The sequence below is a fragment of the Meles meles genome, chromosome 16 (genome assembly GCF_922984935.1).
Source record: "Meles meles chromosome 16, mMelMel3.1 paternal haplotype, whole genome shotgun sequence".
Classification (NCBI taxonomy): Eukaryota; Metazoa; Chordata; class Mammalia; order Carnivora; family Mustelidae; genus Meles; species Meles meles.
In genome coordinates, this window is record NC_060081.1 from 12516561 (window position 1) to 12532028 (window position 15468).

Here is a 15468-nt window from a genome sequence, read left to right on the forward strand (position 1 = left end):
TTTTACTTGTTTCAAATTATTACATTCATTGCAAGTATTATTTCAAACTTTCCTACCACTTTCTCAACTTACACACACTATACTTGAATTTTCATTGGTACTGTTACACAAAGCCATTTGGGAGTATCTTATAATTTTTAATATATTTGTTAGGAAGAACAAAAGTCCTTGATTTCCAGAGTGCCTGGGTAGCTCAGTTGGTTAAGCATCTGCCTCCTGATTTCAGCTCAGGTCATGATCTCAGGGTTGTGAGATCCAGCCTTGTATCAGGCTCTGTGCTAGGTGTGTAGCCTGCTTAAAATTCTCTCTCTCTCCTTCTGCCCCTTCCCTACCCTAAAAGAAAAAGTCCTTTATTTCTGCCATTTAATGTCAGCAATAATCTTTTTAAAAATTTTTTTCAAGGTTATTTATTTATTTATTTATTTGAGAGAGAGAGATCAAGAGAGAGAGAATATGAGCAGGGAGAAGGGTCAAGGGGGAAGCAGGCTCCCCAGTGAGCAGGGAGTCCAATCTGGGGCTCAATCCCAGGATCCTGGGATCATGACCTGAGCTGAAGGCAGACGCTTAATCAACTAAGCCACCTAGGCACCTAGCAATAATCTTTGTTACCCTGTCCACTCATCTGCTACTTACCCATACCTTTTTTATAAAGGTTTTATTTATTTTTAGAGAGAGAAAGAGAGAGAATGTGTGCAGGCATGCAAGTGTGTGGGGGGAGAGGGAGATCTCAAACAGACTCCCCGCTAAGCTTGAAACCCAATTCAGGGCTCAATCCCATAACCCTGGGATCATGACCTGAGCGGAAACCAAGAGTCAGACGCTCTAGTGACTGAGCCACCCAGGTGCCGCACCCATATCTTTATTTATACCTATTATATTTCACAAAGATGAAGTTTACAAACACCAAATTAGATTTATATACAAACTTTATAATTTTTTTATATTAAGATTTCTTTTTTTACATATGTTATTGCTGTTTGTTAGTGATATTCATAGCAGGCATACTATACAGTGTTAGATAGTCAAGACGGTAATGATAGTATTGAAAGTCAACAGACTTTGTGAATTCCCTTTGAAGCTCGTTTTCTGAAACACAAATTCTATCAGACTGCTATAATAAATACCAGAGATTGTGTAGTTTATACACAACAGGAATTTTACTGCTCACAGTTATGGAGGTGGAGAAGTCCAAGTATGGTCGCCAGCATGGTGAAGACCCACTTCCTGATTCACAACCTGAACCTTCATTCTCACTGTGTCCTCCCATGGTGTGAGGGCTAGAGATCTCAGTGGAGATTCTTTAAGACTAATCCCATTCATAAGGGCTCCACCCTCATGATCTAAGCCCTCCTAAAGTCCCCAGTTACTAACATCATCATCTTTGGGGGTTAGCATTTCACCATATGAATCTTGTGCGGTCACAAATATCCAGAACAGAGCACATTTTATTCAATAAATTTCTGAGCTAGTTTCATTAAATGTCCTCACTTTATTTTTTTTTAAGATTTTATTTATTTATTTGACAGACAGAGATCACAAGTAGACAGAGAGGCAGGCAGAGAGAGAGAGGAGGAAGCAGGCTCCCCACTGAGCAGAGAGCCCAATGTGGGGCTTGATCCCAGGACCCCAGGATCATGACCCAAGCTGAAGGCCGAGGCTTAGCCCACTGAGCCACCCAGGCACCCCAAATGTCCTCACTTTATACAGAGTATCCAATGAAGAGTTTCCTGCATTTCCAATACTCATCTTTCTTTTTATTAATGGCTTATTGAAGATGGTCAGCATGTCTAATACTGTACTGCACAAAAGTGGTGACAGCACCTAATTCCCTCTCTTATTTTATATCTCTATTGCACTAGTTTTATCAGTAACACAAATTATATTTTATCAAATGATGTTATGATGCATGTTGATATGTGGTGAACTTTATTTTGGACTAATACACCCTTCTCATAAATGATGTTTCAAACAGTTACCACTCAATCTGTTTAACTATGAGAACCATAAACATAAGGAAAAACTAAGACAAGTTATAGTTTCATTTTTTGTTATTGTTGTTGTAAAATTCCATAATCAGGTATAACTAAACAGTACACACTGCAGAGAAAGTAGTAAAATTAAATTTTTGCCATTTCCCACTAAAAAAATTCCAAACAGACTGAGTTATATAACTTAACAAACTGAAAAGATAAAAAGATGGCATATTTAATGTTTCACTATATTGGTATGACTTTAACAAAAATTCTATTTGGTAATCCAAAAACATAACTCATAGCTATATACCAAAACTGTATTAAAAATGGTCAACTTTGATTGAAACATTATTCTTAATTCATTCGTTTCCTTATTCACTATTATTATACATTAAGCACTATGCTAGTTGCAGGGGGATACAATAGTAAACAAGGCAATATTTTTCTTCAGTCAACTTACAAACCAGTGTAGGGACTGATAAAAGTTTTCTAAAAAAGCCACATAACAATATAGGCTTCTAGGGGGCCATATAGTCTCTGTTGCCATTTACTCAGCTCTGTTGTAAAGCGAAAACAGTTTCTAGACAATAGGTAAAAAATAAGCATTCTTGTGTTTAAATAAAACTTTATTTATAAAATAGGTTGTAGGCCAGATCTGGTCAATGGGCTACAGGTTGCCAACACCTGGTCCAGTAAAAATAATGAACTAGGAATTTCAATACTATATGGTATATGCAATGATAGTGGGAGCCATAGGTTACTGTGGAAATATGATCTAAGAGAATCAATAAAGTCTCCTGGGAGGAGACAACAACACGACTGACTACTCCTCTTTCTCACATTCAACAAATAAAAGTAGTTTATTGTAATGTGCCACCATTATAAAATCTTATTCTAAAAATGGAAAACATATTTGACTATGCAAGAATTACTTCATTATGTAGTATTCTCGTCTGTTTATGAAAAATTATGCATAAGCACAAGTGAAAGCTTACCTTGGGTGACTGTTCTGAGAACAATTAAAGTTGATAAAAATCTCAATGGTAAACTGGAGCTCTTAAAGAAAGCAGCTGTCTTTGGTTTATTCTCCACTGAATGTTCTAAAGAATTATCTTGAATTCCCTTAGTTACTACTCCTTTGAATATATCTTCACCCAATCTCCTTAATGTTGATGTCATGGTAGAATGCTGTTAAAAATATGTACCATCTTAGTATATATATTTATGTCCATGATATATTTCAAATACTACAATCAAATATAGAAACTAAAAATAAGTCAACCTTTTTTTCTAATTAAAGAATGGGCTAGAAATATACAAGATTAAAAAGAAATAATTTTATAATCAACTTTTTAAAGTTATTCATGACTTTCTCTAAAAGAAATGAGCAGATTACAAGAACTAAGAAATTAGAAATGTAATTTTCTAAGAAAAAAATAGGAGAATTGAGACAAGATTCAATTTGAAAATGTTTAAGAACATAGGATCATGATATATTTCTGGCACAGAGAAATTAAAGGAACAGAAAAGTAGACACTATAGGTTCTTCATTCCTCCACCATTACTGACAAATGGATTATTGGGTATAACTTACAGTATTAGTTTATAAAGTGATTATCTAGGGCCTCACTGCTTTATAGCTTACTATGATCATAACCATCACAGTGATTTTAGTAACTTTCAACAACTGCAGAAGAAAACGCTGGGTTAGAATCATGGATAATTCTGGGGCACCTGGGTGGCTCAGTAGGTTAAGCGTCTGCCTTCTGCTCATGTCATAATTCTGAGGTCCTGGGATCGAGCCTCATATTGGGCTCCCTGCTCAGTGGGGAGTCTACTTCTCTCTCTCCCTTCTCCCCCTCCCTGCTTGTGCTCTCCCTCTCTCAAATAAAATTTTTAAAAAATATTTAGAATCATGGATAATTCTAACAGTGAATAAACTAAAACAAGACAATGGGCAAAAGAGGAATACTGACATATAAATACTTCTAAAATTATATAGGCTGCATGAAATTCCACATATATTTTAAGAACTAAATAAAGGAAAACCATTTTACACAGCTACAGATGACACTGCATGAGCCAGACTTAGAAGAAACTTAAATATGGGTAACAACTATTTGTTTTAGAATTTCATCATATTAAAATTAGAGAGAGGGGGATGCCTGGGTGTTTCAGTCAGTTAAGTGTCCAACTCTTGATCTTGGCTCAGGTCATGATCTCAGGGTTGTGAGATCCACACCCAATGTGGAGCCTACTTGAGATTCTCTTTCACCCTATGCCCCTCCCCCACTCCTCTCTAAAAAAATAATAAGACAATAAAATGAGAAATACATTGAGATTTTATGGGTATCAAAAGGCACAATGATTGGGTGGTAAGCGGCATAAGAAATGTAATCTAATTTAAATATATGGTCAATAAACCTTAAATCCAAAAAAGGAAGTCTCAGACACTATTGGTAGGAATGTAAATTGGTATAACCATTGTGGAAAACAGTATGGAGGCTTCTCAAAAAATTGTAAAAGAAATACCATACAATCCAGTAACCCCACTATTAGTTATTTACTCAAAGAAAACAGAAACATTAATTTGAAAAGATGCATACACTCCTATGTTTATTGTAGCATTATTTATAATAGGCAAGATATGGAAGTGTCCATCAACAGCTGACTGGATAAGGTGTAAGACAGAGATAGACACATAGATTTTCTCACACACACACACACACACACACACAGAAATATTATGCAGCCAAAAAAACAGATGAGATTTTGCCATTTGTGACAACATGGATGAACCTGGAGGGTATTATGTTAAGTGAAATAAGTTAGACTAAAAAAGGCAAATACCATATGATTTCATTCATATATGGAATCTTAAAAAAAATGAATAAACAAACAAAAACCAGAATCAACCTTTAAATACAGAGAGCAAACTGATGGGTTGTCAGAGGGAAGAGGGGTGAGAAGAGGGGCAAGATAGGTGAAGGTGAGAGGGAGATACAAACTTCCAGTCATGGAAGGAGTAAGTCACAGGAATAAAGCACAGCACAGGGAATATGGTCAATGAAAGTATAATATGCTATATGGTGACATTTGGTACCTGAGCAAAGCGTAAGTATAGAAAAGTTGAATCAGTATGTTGTATACCCAAAACTGAATCAGTATGTTGTATACCCAAAACTAATATAACACTGTATGTCAACTATACTCAAATGAAAAAAAAAATTAAGTTTTTAATCTTATTAGGAAAAGATAACATGTATGTGTTTTAAAACCTTGGTATAAAAATAGGAGAAAATATTAGAAATTCTAGAAGTTTCCTGATGTCTCATATTTCTCAGACTTGGAGCTGAAAAGGCTGGCAACCTGGAAACTACAGACAAGAAAGTCCTAACATAAGTCTGCTCTCTCAAGCCAAAAGGCTAGGAAAAGAGTGGCCTTGCAAGACAAAAAGCTTTTATTTTTTTAATTTTACTTTTAGAGCGGGGAGGGGCAGACGGAGAAAGAGAATCTTAAGCAGGCTTCATGCACAGCACAGAGCCTAATGTGGGGCTCAATTTCACAAGGCTGAGATCGTGACCTGAGCCGAAATCGAGTCAGATACTTAACCAACTGAGCCACTGAGGTGGCAAAAAACTTTTAGACAAAACCACAATACAACCAAACACCATAGAAAGATCGGTGGTCCAACATCTATCTAGATGAGCAATATTCCAAGGACAACCTACACTTCTACCCTCAACTAGGCAGTAACAAAGTGTCCATGAAGGTAATGTGAGGGGTAGTAATGAGGCACTCCCATTCCTCCCAGTTAGGGAGGTATCAGTGGAGGCCTAGTGGGGAACCAGAATACCCCCAGATCTTAACAGAAGCCTAGTGGGGAACCTGGACTGCTACTTAACTAGGCATAAAGAGAAGCCATCCTCTATTTCCTCTGCGAAAGCCGTGTCAATAGAAAGCCAGATAAAATAAAGACCCGGAGCCTTATAATATCAATAAATCAATAAAAAAATCAATTAAAAAAATCAATAATCACACAAAGAACCCAAAAGATCTCAAACTGAATGAAAATCAGTAATTGCCAATACCAATGGCACAAACACATTAGAATTATCTGACAAACATTTTAAAGCAGCCATGATAAAATTATTATGCATTTTTTTTTTTAAGATTTTATTTATTTATTTGACAGACAGAGATCACAAGTAGGGAGAGAGGCAGGCAGAGAGAGAGAGAGAGGAGGAAGCAGGCTCCCTGCCAAGCAGAGAGCCCGATGCGGGGCTCGATCCCAGGACCCTGGGATCATGACCTGAGCGAAAGGCAGAGGCTTTAACCCACTGAGCCACCCAGGCGCCCTTATTATGCATTTTTTAAAAAAATGTAAAATAGAAAATTTCATCAAAGAAATAGAAAGTCTTACCAAAGAAAATATAAAGAACCAAATGGAAATTTTTTAACTGAAAATACATTAACCAAAATTAAAAAACTGAGAGCCTTTCCCCTAAGGTCAGGAACATGACAGAGATGCTCACTCTCACCACTATTGTTCAACATAGTACTGGAAATCCTAGCCTCAGCAATCAGACAACAAAAAGAAATAAAAGGCATCCAAGTCAGCAAGGAAGAAATCAAACTTTCATTCTTCACAAATGACACGAACTTTATGTAGTAAACCCAAAGACTCCACCCCAAAATTGCTACAACTAATACATGAATTCAGCAAATCTGCAGGATATAAAATTAATGTACAAAAATCTGTTGCATTTCTATACACCAATAATGAAGCAGCAGAAAGAAAAATGAAGGGATTGATCCCATTTACAACTGCACCCAAAACAATAAGATACCTAGGAATAAACCTAACCAAAGAGATAAAAGATCTGTGTTCTGAAAACTATAAAACACTGGTGAAAGAAATTAAAGACAACAGAAAGAAATGGAAAAACATTCCACGCTCATAGACTGCAAGAACAAATATTGTTAAAATGTCTATACTACCCAAAGCAATCTATACATTCACAATGCAATCCCTATCAAAATAACAGTAGCATTTTTCATAGACCTAGAAAAAACAATCCTAAAATTTGTATGAAACCAGAAAAGACCCCGAATAGCCAAAGCAATTGTGAAAAAAGAAACCAGAGTGGGAAGCATCACAGTCCCAGACTTCATTCAGGCTGTATTACAAAGCATCAGGGCAGTATGGTACTGGCACAGAAACAGGCACATCATTTAATGAAACAGAATAAAAAACCCAGAAATGGACCCACAACTATATGGTAATTAATCGTTGCAGGAAAGAACATCCAATGGAAAAAAGACAGTCTCTTTAACCAATGGTGTTGAGAAAACTGGAGAGCCACGTTCAGAAAAATGAAACTGGACTACTTTCTCCTACCATATGCAAACATAAAATTAAAATGGATGAAAGACCTAAATGTGAGACAGGAAAACATCAAAATTCTAGAGGAGAACATAAGCAGCACCTTTTCTGACCTTGGCCCCAACAACTTATTACTAGACACTAACTAGATTACACTAGATTACATCATCGGAGACAAGGGAAACAAAAACAAAAATGAACTATTAGGACCTCATCAAAATAAAAAGCTTCTGCATGACAAAGGAAACAGACAACTAAAAGGCAGTCTATAGACTGGGAGAAGATATTTGCAAATGATATATTAGATAAAAGGATAGTATCCAGCATCTATAAAGAACTCATCAAAATCAACACCCAGAATATAAATAATCCAGTTAAGAAATGGCCAGAAGATATGAACAGATGTTTCTCCAAAGAAGATATATAAATGGCCAACAGACACATGACAAAAAGGTCAACATCATCAGGGAACCACAAAGAGATACCACCCTACACCAATCAGAATGGCTAAACTAAACAACACAGGAAACAAGAGATGTTGGTGAGGATGCAGAGAAAGGTGAATCCTCTTACACCGTTGGTGGGAATGCAAGCTGGTGCAGCCATTCTGGAAAACGGTATGGGCATCCTCAACAAGCTAAAAATATAACTACCCTATGACCTAGCAATTGCACCACTAAGTATTTATCCAAAGGATACAAAAGTGCTCAAACAGAACAACCTTATTGACCATGGCCAAATTACAGAAAGAGCCCAAGCGTTGAATGACTGATGAATGGATAAAGAAGATGTGGCATATATATGTATACAATGGAATATTACTCAGCCATCAAAAAGAATGAAATCTTGTAACAAGATGGATGGAGCTAGAATGTATTTTGCTAAGTGAACTAAGTTAGAGAAAGACAGATGTCATATGATTTCATTCATTTGTGTAATTTAAGAAGAAAAACTGATGAACATAGGGGAAAGGAAGGAAAAATAAGATAAAAACAGAAATGGAGGCAGACCATAAGACACTGTTAAGAAAACCTTTGGGTTGTTGGTGAGGGGACTGGGGCAGATGGGCTAAATGGCTAAAGAGGACACTTGTTGGGATGAGCACCGGGTACGATATGTAAGTGATGAATCACTAAATTCTACTCCTGACACCAATACTATGCGTATATGTTTACTAACCTGAGGTTAAATTAAAAAAGAAAAAATACACAAAGAAAAAAAAAAAGGATAGGTTCAACAGAAGAATGTACAACACAAGGAAATAACTTGAATTTAGAACAAAAGAATTTACCTAATCTGAACATTGAACTAAAAAAAACAAAAACAAAAAAACCAAAAAACTAGAGGGAAAAAAAGAGATTCCAGGAACTGAGGAACCATAACAAAGGATTTAGCAACCCACGGGCACCTGGGTGGCTCAGTGGGTTAAAGCCTCAGCCTTTGGCTCAGGTCATGATCTCAGGGTCCTGGGATAGAGCCCTGCATCAGGCTCTCTGCTCAGCAGGGATCCTGCTTCCCCCCCTCTCTCTGCCTGCCTCTCTGCCTACTTGTGATCTCTCTCTGTCAAATAAATAAATAAAATTAAAAAAAAAAAAAAAAGAAATAAAAAGATTTAGCAACCCTGTCCATCAGAATTTTGGAAGGAAAAGAAACATGAGGTAGGGCCGAAAAAATACTTGAAGAAATAATGGCTGAAAACTTCCCAGATTGGCTAAATAAATAAATCTAGAGATTGAAGAAGCTAACCAAACCTCAGAAAAAATAAATCCAAAATTATCAACAAGATACATCATAACCAACTTAAGAAACCTGAAGGAAAAGAAAACAATGGAAAGCAATAACAGAAATCAACATATATGAAGCAAGCAATCCAAGCAACAGTGGATTCCTTATCACAAGCCACAGAAGTTGTCTAGAAGAAATTAGTACAACATTTTTCAAGTATTATAAGAAAAGAACTATCATCTCAGAATCCTATACCCAGTGAAATTATCCTTCAGGAATACAGAGGAAAATAGGACACCTGAAGATGAAGTGAACTAAAAGAGTTTGTCATCAGCAGACCTATTCTGAAAGGCTGCTTAAGAGAAATCCTCTAGGGTGAAATGAAACAATAAAAGAAGGAACCTTGGGGGCACCTGTGTGGCTCAGCAGGTTAAGTCTCTGCCTTCAGCTCAGGTCATGATCTCAGGGTCCTGGAATCGAGCCCACATCAGGCTCTCTGTTCAGCAAGGAGCCTGCTTCGCCCTCTCTCTGCCTGCCAACTTGTGATCTCTCTCTTTCTCTGTCAAATAAATAAATAAATAAATTCTTTAAAAAAAAAAAAAAAGGAGCATTGGAATATCTAGAAGGAAAGGAAGGACTGAATAAGCAAAATATGGGCAAATATAATAGACTTCCCTTCTCCTTCTGAGTTTTATGTTTGACAGTTATGCAAAAATTATATCACTGTCTAATGTGATTCTAAATACATGCAGAAGACATATATATTAGCACAACACTATTATAGAAGGTGGATTAATGAAGGGATAAAAAGGCAAGGTCTCTTTTTCTTTCCTTAAGATTTTATTTATTTGTTAGAGGGAGAGAGACAGAGAGAGCACAAGCAGGGAAAGCAGCAGACAGAGGAGAAATAGGCTCCCCGCTGAGCAAGGAGCCTGATGTGGGATTTTGAGCCCAGGACCATGGGATCATGATGTGAGCTGAAGCAGCCACTTAAAGAACTGAGATACCCAGGTATCCCAAAAGACAAGGTTTCTGTACTTCAACTGAATTAGCAAAATGAAAACACCCGTAGACTGTGGTAAGTTAACTATATACACGGTGATAGCTAGAAGGACTAATAAAAAAACTTTGTACAAAAAGAGAAATACTCAAAACTATAAATAAACCAAAATGGAGTTTTAAAAAATGTTCAAGTGACCCACAGCAAAGCAGGGGAAAAGAAAACCCAGAGAAATGAAAAAGATATACAAAAACAAACAGTAAAGAAAAGATAAAATAACAAACTTAAGCCCTAACATATCAATAACTAAATTAAATATAAATGGCCTAACTATACCAATTAAAACATGGAACTTGATAAAGTTGATTAAAAAACAAAATCGGGGGGGGGGGGTGCCTGGGTGGCTCAGTGGGTTAAGCCTCTGCCTTTGGCTCAGGTCATGATCTTAGGGTCCTGGAATTGAGCCCCGCATCGGGCTCTCTGCTCAGCAGGGAGCCTGCTTCCCCTCTCTCTCTGCCTACTTCTTTCTCATTCTCTCTCTGTCAAATAAATAAATAAAGTCTTAAAAAAACCTAGCTACATGATATCTACAAAAATCTCATTTCACATATAACAATGTAAACAGGACAAAATTAAAAGAATGAAGAAGGACATCGTGAATCTAAGGAAAGTAGAGTGCTTATATTAATATCAGAGAATAGATCTCAGAGCAAAGAAAATTACCAGGTACAGTGAGAGACATTACATAATGATAAAAGAGTTAATCCACTAAGAACACATAACAGTCCTATATTTATATGCACAAAGCAACAGAGCTCCAAAACATATGAGCCAAAAACGATAAACAGGAGAAATACATAAATTCACAATAATATCTGAAGACTTTTCTGAACGAGATACAATTAGATAGAATATTAACAAGGATATAAAGTAACTAAAAAATGACATCAACAAGCATCCACATTTATAGAACACCCACACAACAAGAGCAGAATGTCAATAAAACCAAACCAGAAAAACAGAAAGCTAAAAGAAAGATCTAAAACAAACTTGTAAATCACTCATGGGTCAAAGAAGAAGTCTCAAGGGAAATTTTTGAAATACATTAAATTTGAAGAAATGAAAATGTAACTTATCAAAATTTGTGGGACACAGTTAAAGCAGTGCTGACAGAAAAACAGCACTAAAAATAGCACTATGTTAGAAAAAAAGTAAGTCTCAAATGAATAATCCAAGTTTTTACTTAGTAACCTAAAAAATGACCAAAATAAATCCAAAGCAAACAGAAGGAAGGAATGAATAAAGGGATAAAAATGAAAACTATAAAATAATGAAATAAAAGAACGGTCCTTTTTATTTTTATTTTTTTTTAAAGATTTTATTTATTTATTTGACAGATAGAGATCACAAGTAGGGAGAGAGGCAGGCAGAGAGAGGAGGAAGCAGGCTCCCTACCAAGCAGAGAGCCCGATGCGGGGCTCGATCCCAGGACCCTGGGATCATGACCTGAGCTGAAGGCAGAGGCTTTAACCCACTGAGCCACCCAGGCGCCCCAAGAACGGTCCTTTTTAAAACATCAACAAAACAAACTTCCAGCAAGAAAGACAAAAAAAAAAAATGACATGAATTATCAATACTAGGAATGAGGGGCACCTGGGTGGCTCAGAGGGTTAAGCCTCTGCCTTCGGCTCAGGTCATGATCTCAGGGTCCTGGGATCAAGCCCCACCTCGGGCTCCCTGCTCAGCGGGGAGCCTGCCTCCCCCCCACACCCTCTCTGCCTGCCTCTCTGCCTACTTGTGATCTCTGTCTGTCAAATAAATAATCTTAAAAAAAAAAATACTAGGAATGAAACAGAAGGTATTACTACAAATATCGAGGACATAAAAAGGACATCAAAAGGACATATAGAGAATACTATAAAAAACTTTCCACATGTATACTGAACAGCTTAGACAAAATGGTTCATTCAGTTCCCTGAAAAGCACAAATTTCTACAAATCACTTATATGAATTACATAATATCCCTTAATATAACTATTAAGGAAATTGCATTCATAGTTTTAAAACTCTCAGGGTGCCTAGGAGGCTCAGTAGTTAAGTGTCTGCCTCTGGCTCCGGTAATGATCCCAGGGTCCTGGGATCAAGCCCCACATCAGGCTCCCTGCTCAGCGGGGGGCCTGCTTCTCCCTCTGCCTGCTGTTCCTCCTGCTTGTGCGCGCACTCTCTCTTTCTCTCTCTCTCTCTGTCAAATAAATAAATAATTAATTTTTAAAGACAATTTCGTAGAAGAATTCTACCAAAAGTGTAAAGAAGAATTAACATTAAATCTAACTTCTTTCAGAAAGAGAAGATGGAACACATCAATTAATTTTATGAACATAGTATTACCTTGATACAAAAACAGACAAAGATAGTATAAAAGAATAAAAACTGCAGACCAAGAACTAATGAATATAGACTCTTTAACAAAATATTGGTAAAAAAATGCTGCAAATACAAAAAGAACTACACAACATGACTAAGTGGGCTTTATTTCAGGAATACATGGCTAATTTAGTTTTTGAAAGCCCATCAGTAATGCACCACATTGTCAGGTTAAAGGAAAAGAAAAATCACATGATCATATCAATAAATGCAAAAAAGCATTTGAAAAAAGTTTCAACACTCATTCATGATTTAAAAAAACTCAGAAAAGCAGAAATAGAGGGGAACCAAAGTTGATTTTAAAAAGTCTATAAAACCATAGCTAATATAATAGTTAAAGGACACACTGCGTTCCCCACTTAAATCAAGAAAACACCAATGACATCCATTATCATTCATATTTACCATAGTTGTAGATACTGTAGCTAATGCAAAAGAAAAATTAAAGGCATACATGTAAAAAAAAATAAAAAAGAAAAACAAAAAATTCTCCTTATTTGCAGATCCATGACTATGTAGAAAATTCCAAAGAACCTTCAAGGCAAATCCTAAAACTAGTAAGATCATTGTCACATGATACAGAATGAACAGATTATCAACACAGACACCAAAATTTTTAAAATACCAACTGCAATCACTCAAAAACACTAAATATGCAGCTGATGACCTAACAAATAATGAACAAGAATTTTATGCTTAAAACTACGTATAATGGATGAAAGAAATCAAATTTCTTAATAAAATGGAGAAACATATCATGTTCCTGAATTGGAAGACAACACAGTAAAGATGTCAATTTTTCTCAAATTTATATATAGGTTAATGCAATTCCTATCAAAATCCCTGTAAGATATTTTGTAGATAGAGAGATTATTCTAAAATTTATAAGGAAAGGCAAGGGAACTATTTTAGTTAAAACATTTTTAAAAAATAATAAAATGGGAGATCAAAAAAAAAAAAAAACAAAACAAAACAAAAAAATGGGAGATCAAAATACCCAAATTCAAAATGTATTATAAAGGTACAGGAATCAACAGTATGGAATCGGCAAAGGAAAAGACACAGAGATACATGGAACATAACAGAGAACCCAGAAAGAGACCCACAAAATTATTCCCAACTGACAAAGGTACAGAGGAAGGAAAGACTTTTCAATAAATGGTGCTGGAGCAACTGGGCATTTATTAACCTTGATCTAAATCTCACACCTCATACAAAATTAACTGAAACTGTACAAGGACTTACATGTGAACTGTAAAAGTATAAAACTTTAAGAAAAAAAAAAAAGGAGAAAATCTTCACAGTCTCAGGTTAGGCAACAAATTCTTTTTTTTTTTTTTTTAAAGATTTTATTTATTTATTTGACAGAGAGAAATCACAACAAGGCAGAGAGGCAGGCAGAGAGAGAGAGAGAGAGGGAAGCAGGCTCCCCGCTGAGCAGAGAGCCCGATGCGGGACTCGATCCCAGGACCCTGAGATCATGACCTGAGCCGAAGGTAGCGGCTTAACCCACTGAGCCACCCAGGCGCCCCTAGGCAACAAATTCTTATACTTGACCCCTAAAGCAACATCCACAAAAAGAAAAACTGATTAACTGGAAATCATTAAAATTTAAAAGTCTTCAAAAGACCCTATTAAGATGATGAAAATACAAGAAAGAAAAAAATTTATTTCCAAATGACATACCCAACAAAGGACTAGTATCCAAATATTAAGAACTCTCAAAACTCAACAATGGAAAACAAAGAGTCCATTAAAGAATGGGCAAAAGACACAAACAGACTGACGAGAAAATCTGAGCTATAACTGAAAATTGCTGGAGGCCCAGTGTGAAGAAGCTTGAGAGTTAAAAATGCCAGCTGGGGCCAGTCACAAGGGAGTTCCCAAATTTTACTGGTTTTAGCTCCAGGAGCTCTAACAGCTCTCACAGTGAAGACTAGAGAAAAATCCCCCCATGCTTCAGGTAAGGGAGTGAAAAAGTGACCATTTTGAAATATGACACAATTTTGTTCTTATTAGAACAGGATTAGTCCTCAAGAAAACTACTTTACCAGAGCTTCATCTACGGGGGTTTTATCAGAGTCTAACGGATTTAGGGACTTAGGGGAAAGGAAATAGCAAAATCCAGCCTGCTCTAGCAATTCTATCCCACCTCAGGGGGGGAAAAACTGGGAAGCACTTATGAAGTTCACTGCCCAGGGACACAATCTCACCAAAAGACTGATATTGAATCATACAACTATGTAACACTTCCCCTTCCTGAACATCTTAGGATGTATTAAAGGGACACTTAGAGCAGTCACCTTTACATGGTACATGTCCAGATAACAAGAAAAATTGACAAGGCATGCTGAAAGGCAAAAATCCACAGTTTGAAAAGACAGAATAAGCATCAGAATCAGACTCAAATACAGTAGGAATGTTGGAATATGGATGCCTCTATGTGTGCGTGTGGGTACATATGCATGTTTATGTATGCTTATGTGTAAGTAAAATGAATGACAGGAATGATACAAGGGAATACAGGACAGGAGGAAGAAATCTGCAGTATGTTGTTATAGTAGTCCCCCTTATCTGGAGGGCATGAGTTCCAAGACCCCTGGTGGCTACCTGAAACCATGGACATTACCAACCCATTTATACACTATGTCTTTTCCTATACATACATACCTATGATAAAGTTTAATTTATAAGTTAGGCACAATAAGAGATTAACAACAATAATTAATAATAAAATAGATTATAACAATATAATAAAAGTTATGTGAATGTGTTCTCTCAAAATGTCTTACTGTACTGTGCTTACCCTTCTTATGATTACAATGTAAGATGGTAAAATGTCTACAGAATGAGATGAAGTGAGGTGAATGAAACAGGCATTGTGACCTTACTTAGCGTTAGGCTAATAACAATTCTGACAATAGTCTGGAAGGAGGATCATCTGCTTCTAAACTATGGT

General features: G+C 36.4%; 1 protein-coding gene across 5 annotated transcripts in view; it reads right to left on the minus strand.

Moving 5' to 3' along the window:
* Positions 1–15468, minus strand: part of CCDC138 (coiled-coil domain containing 138) — a 128462-nt gene that overhangs the window by 52709 nt on the left and 60285 nt on the right. For all 5 annotated transcript variants that reach the window (XM_045981534.1, XM_045981533.1, XM_045981532.1 and 2 more), the window contains one exon: positions 2969–3161. In XM_045981534.1, coding sequence (XP_045837490.1) covers positions 2969–3161 — 193 coding nt within the window. The remainder of the gene's footprint in view (positions 1–2968; positions 3162–15468) is intronic.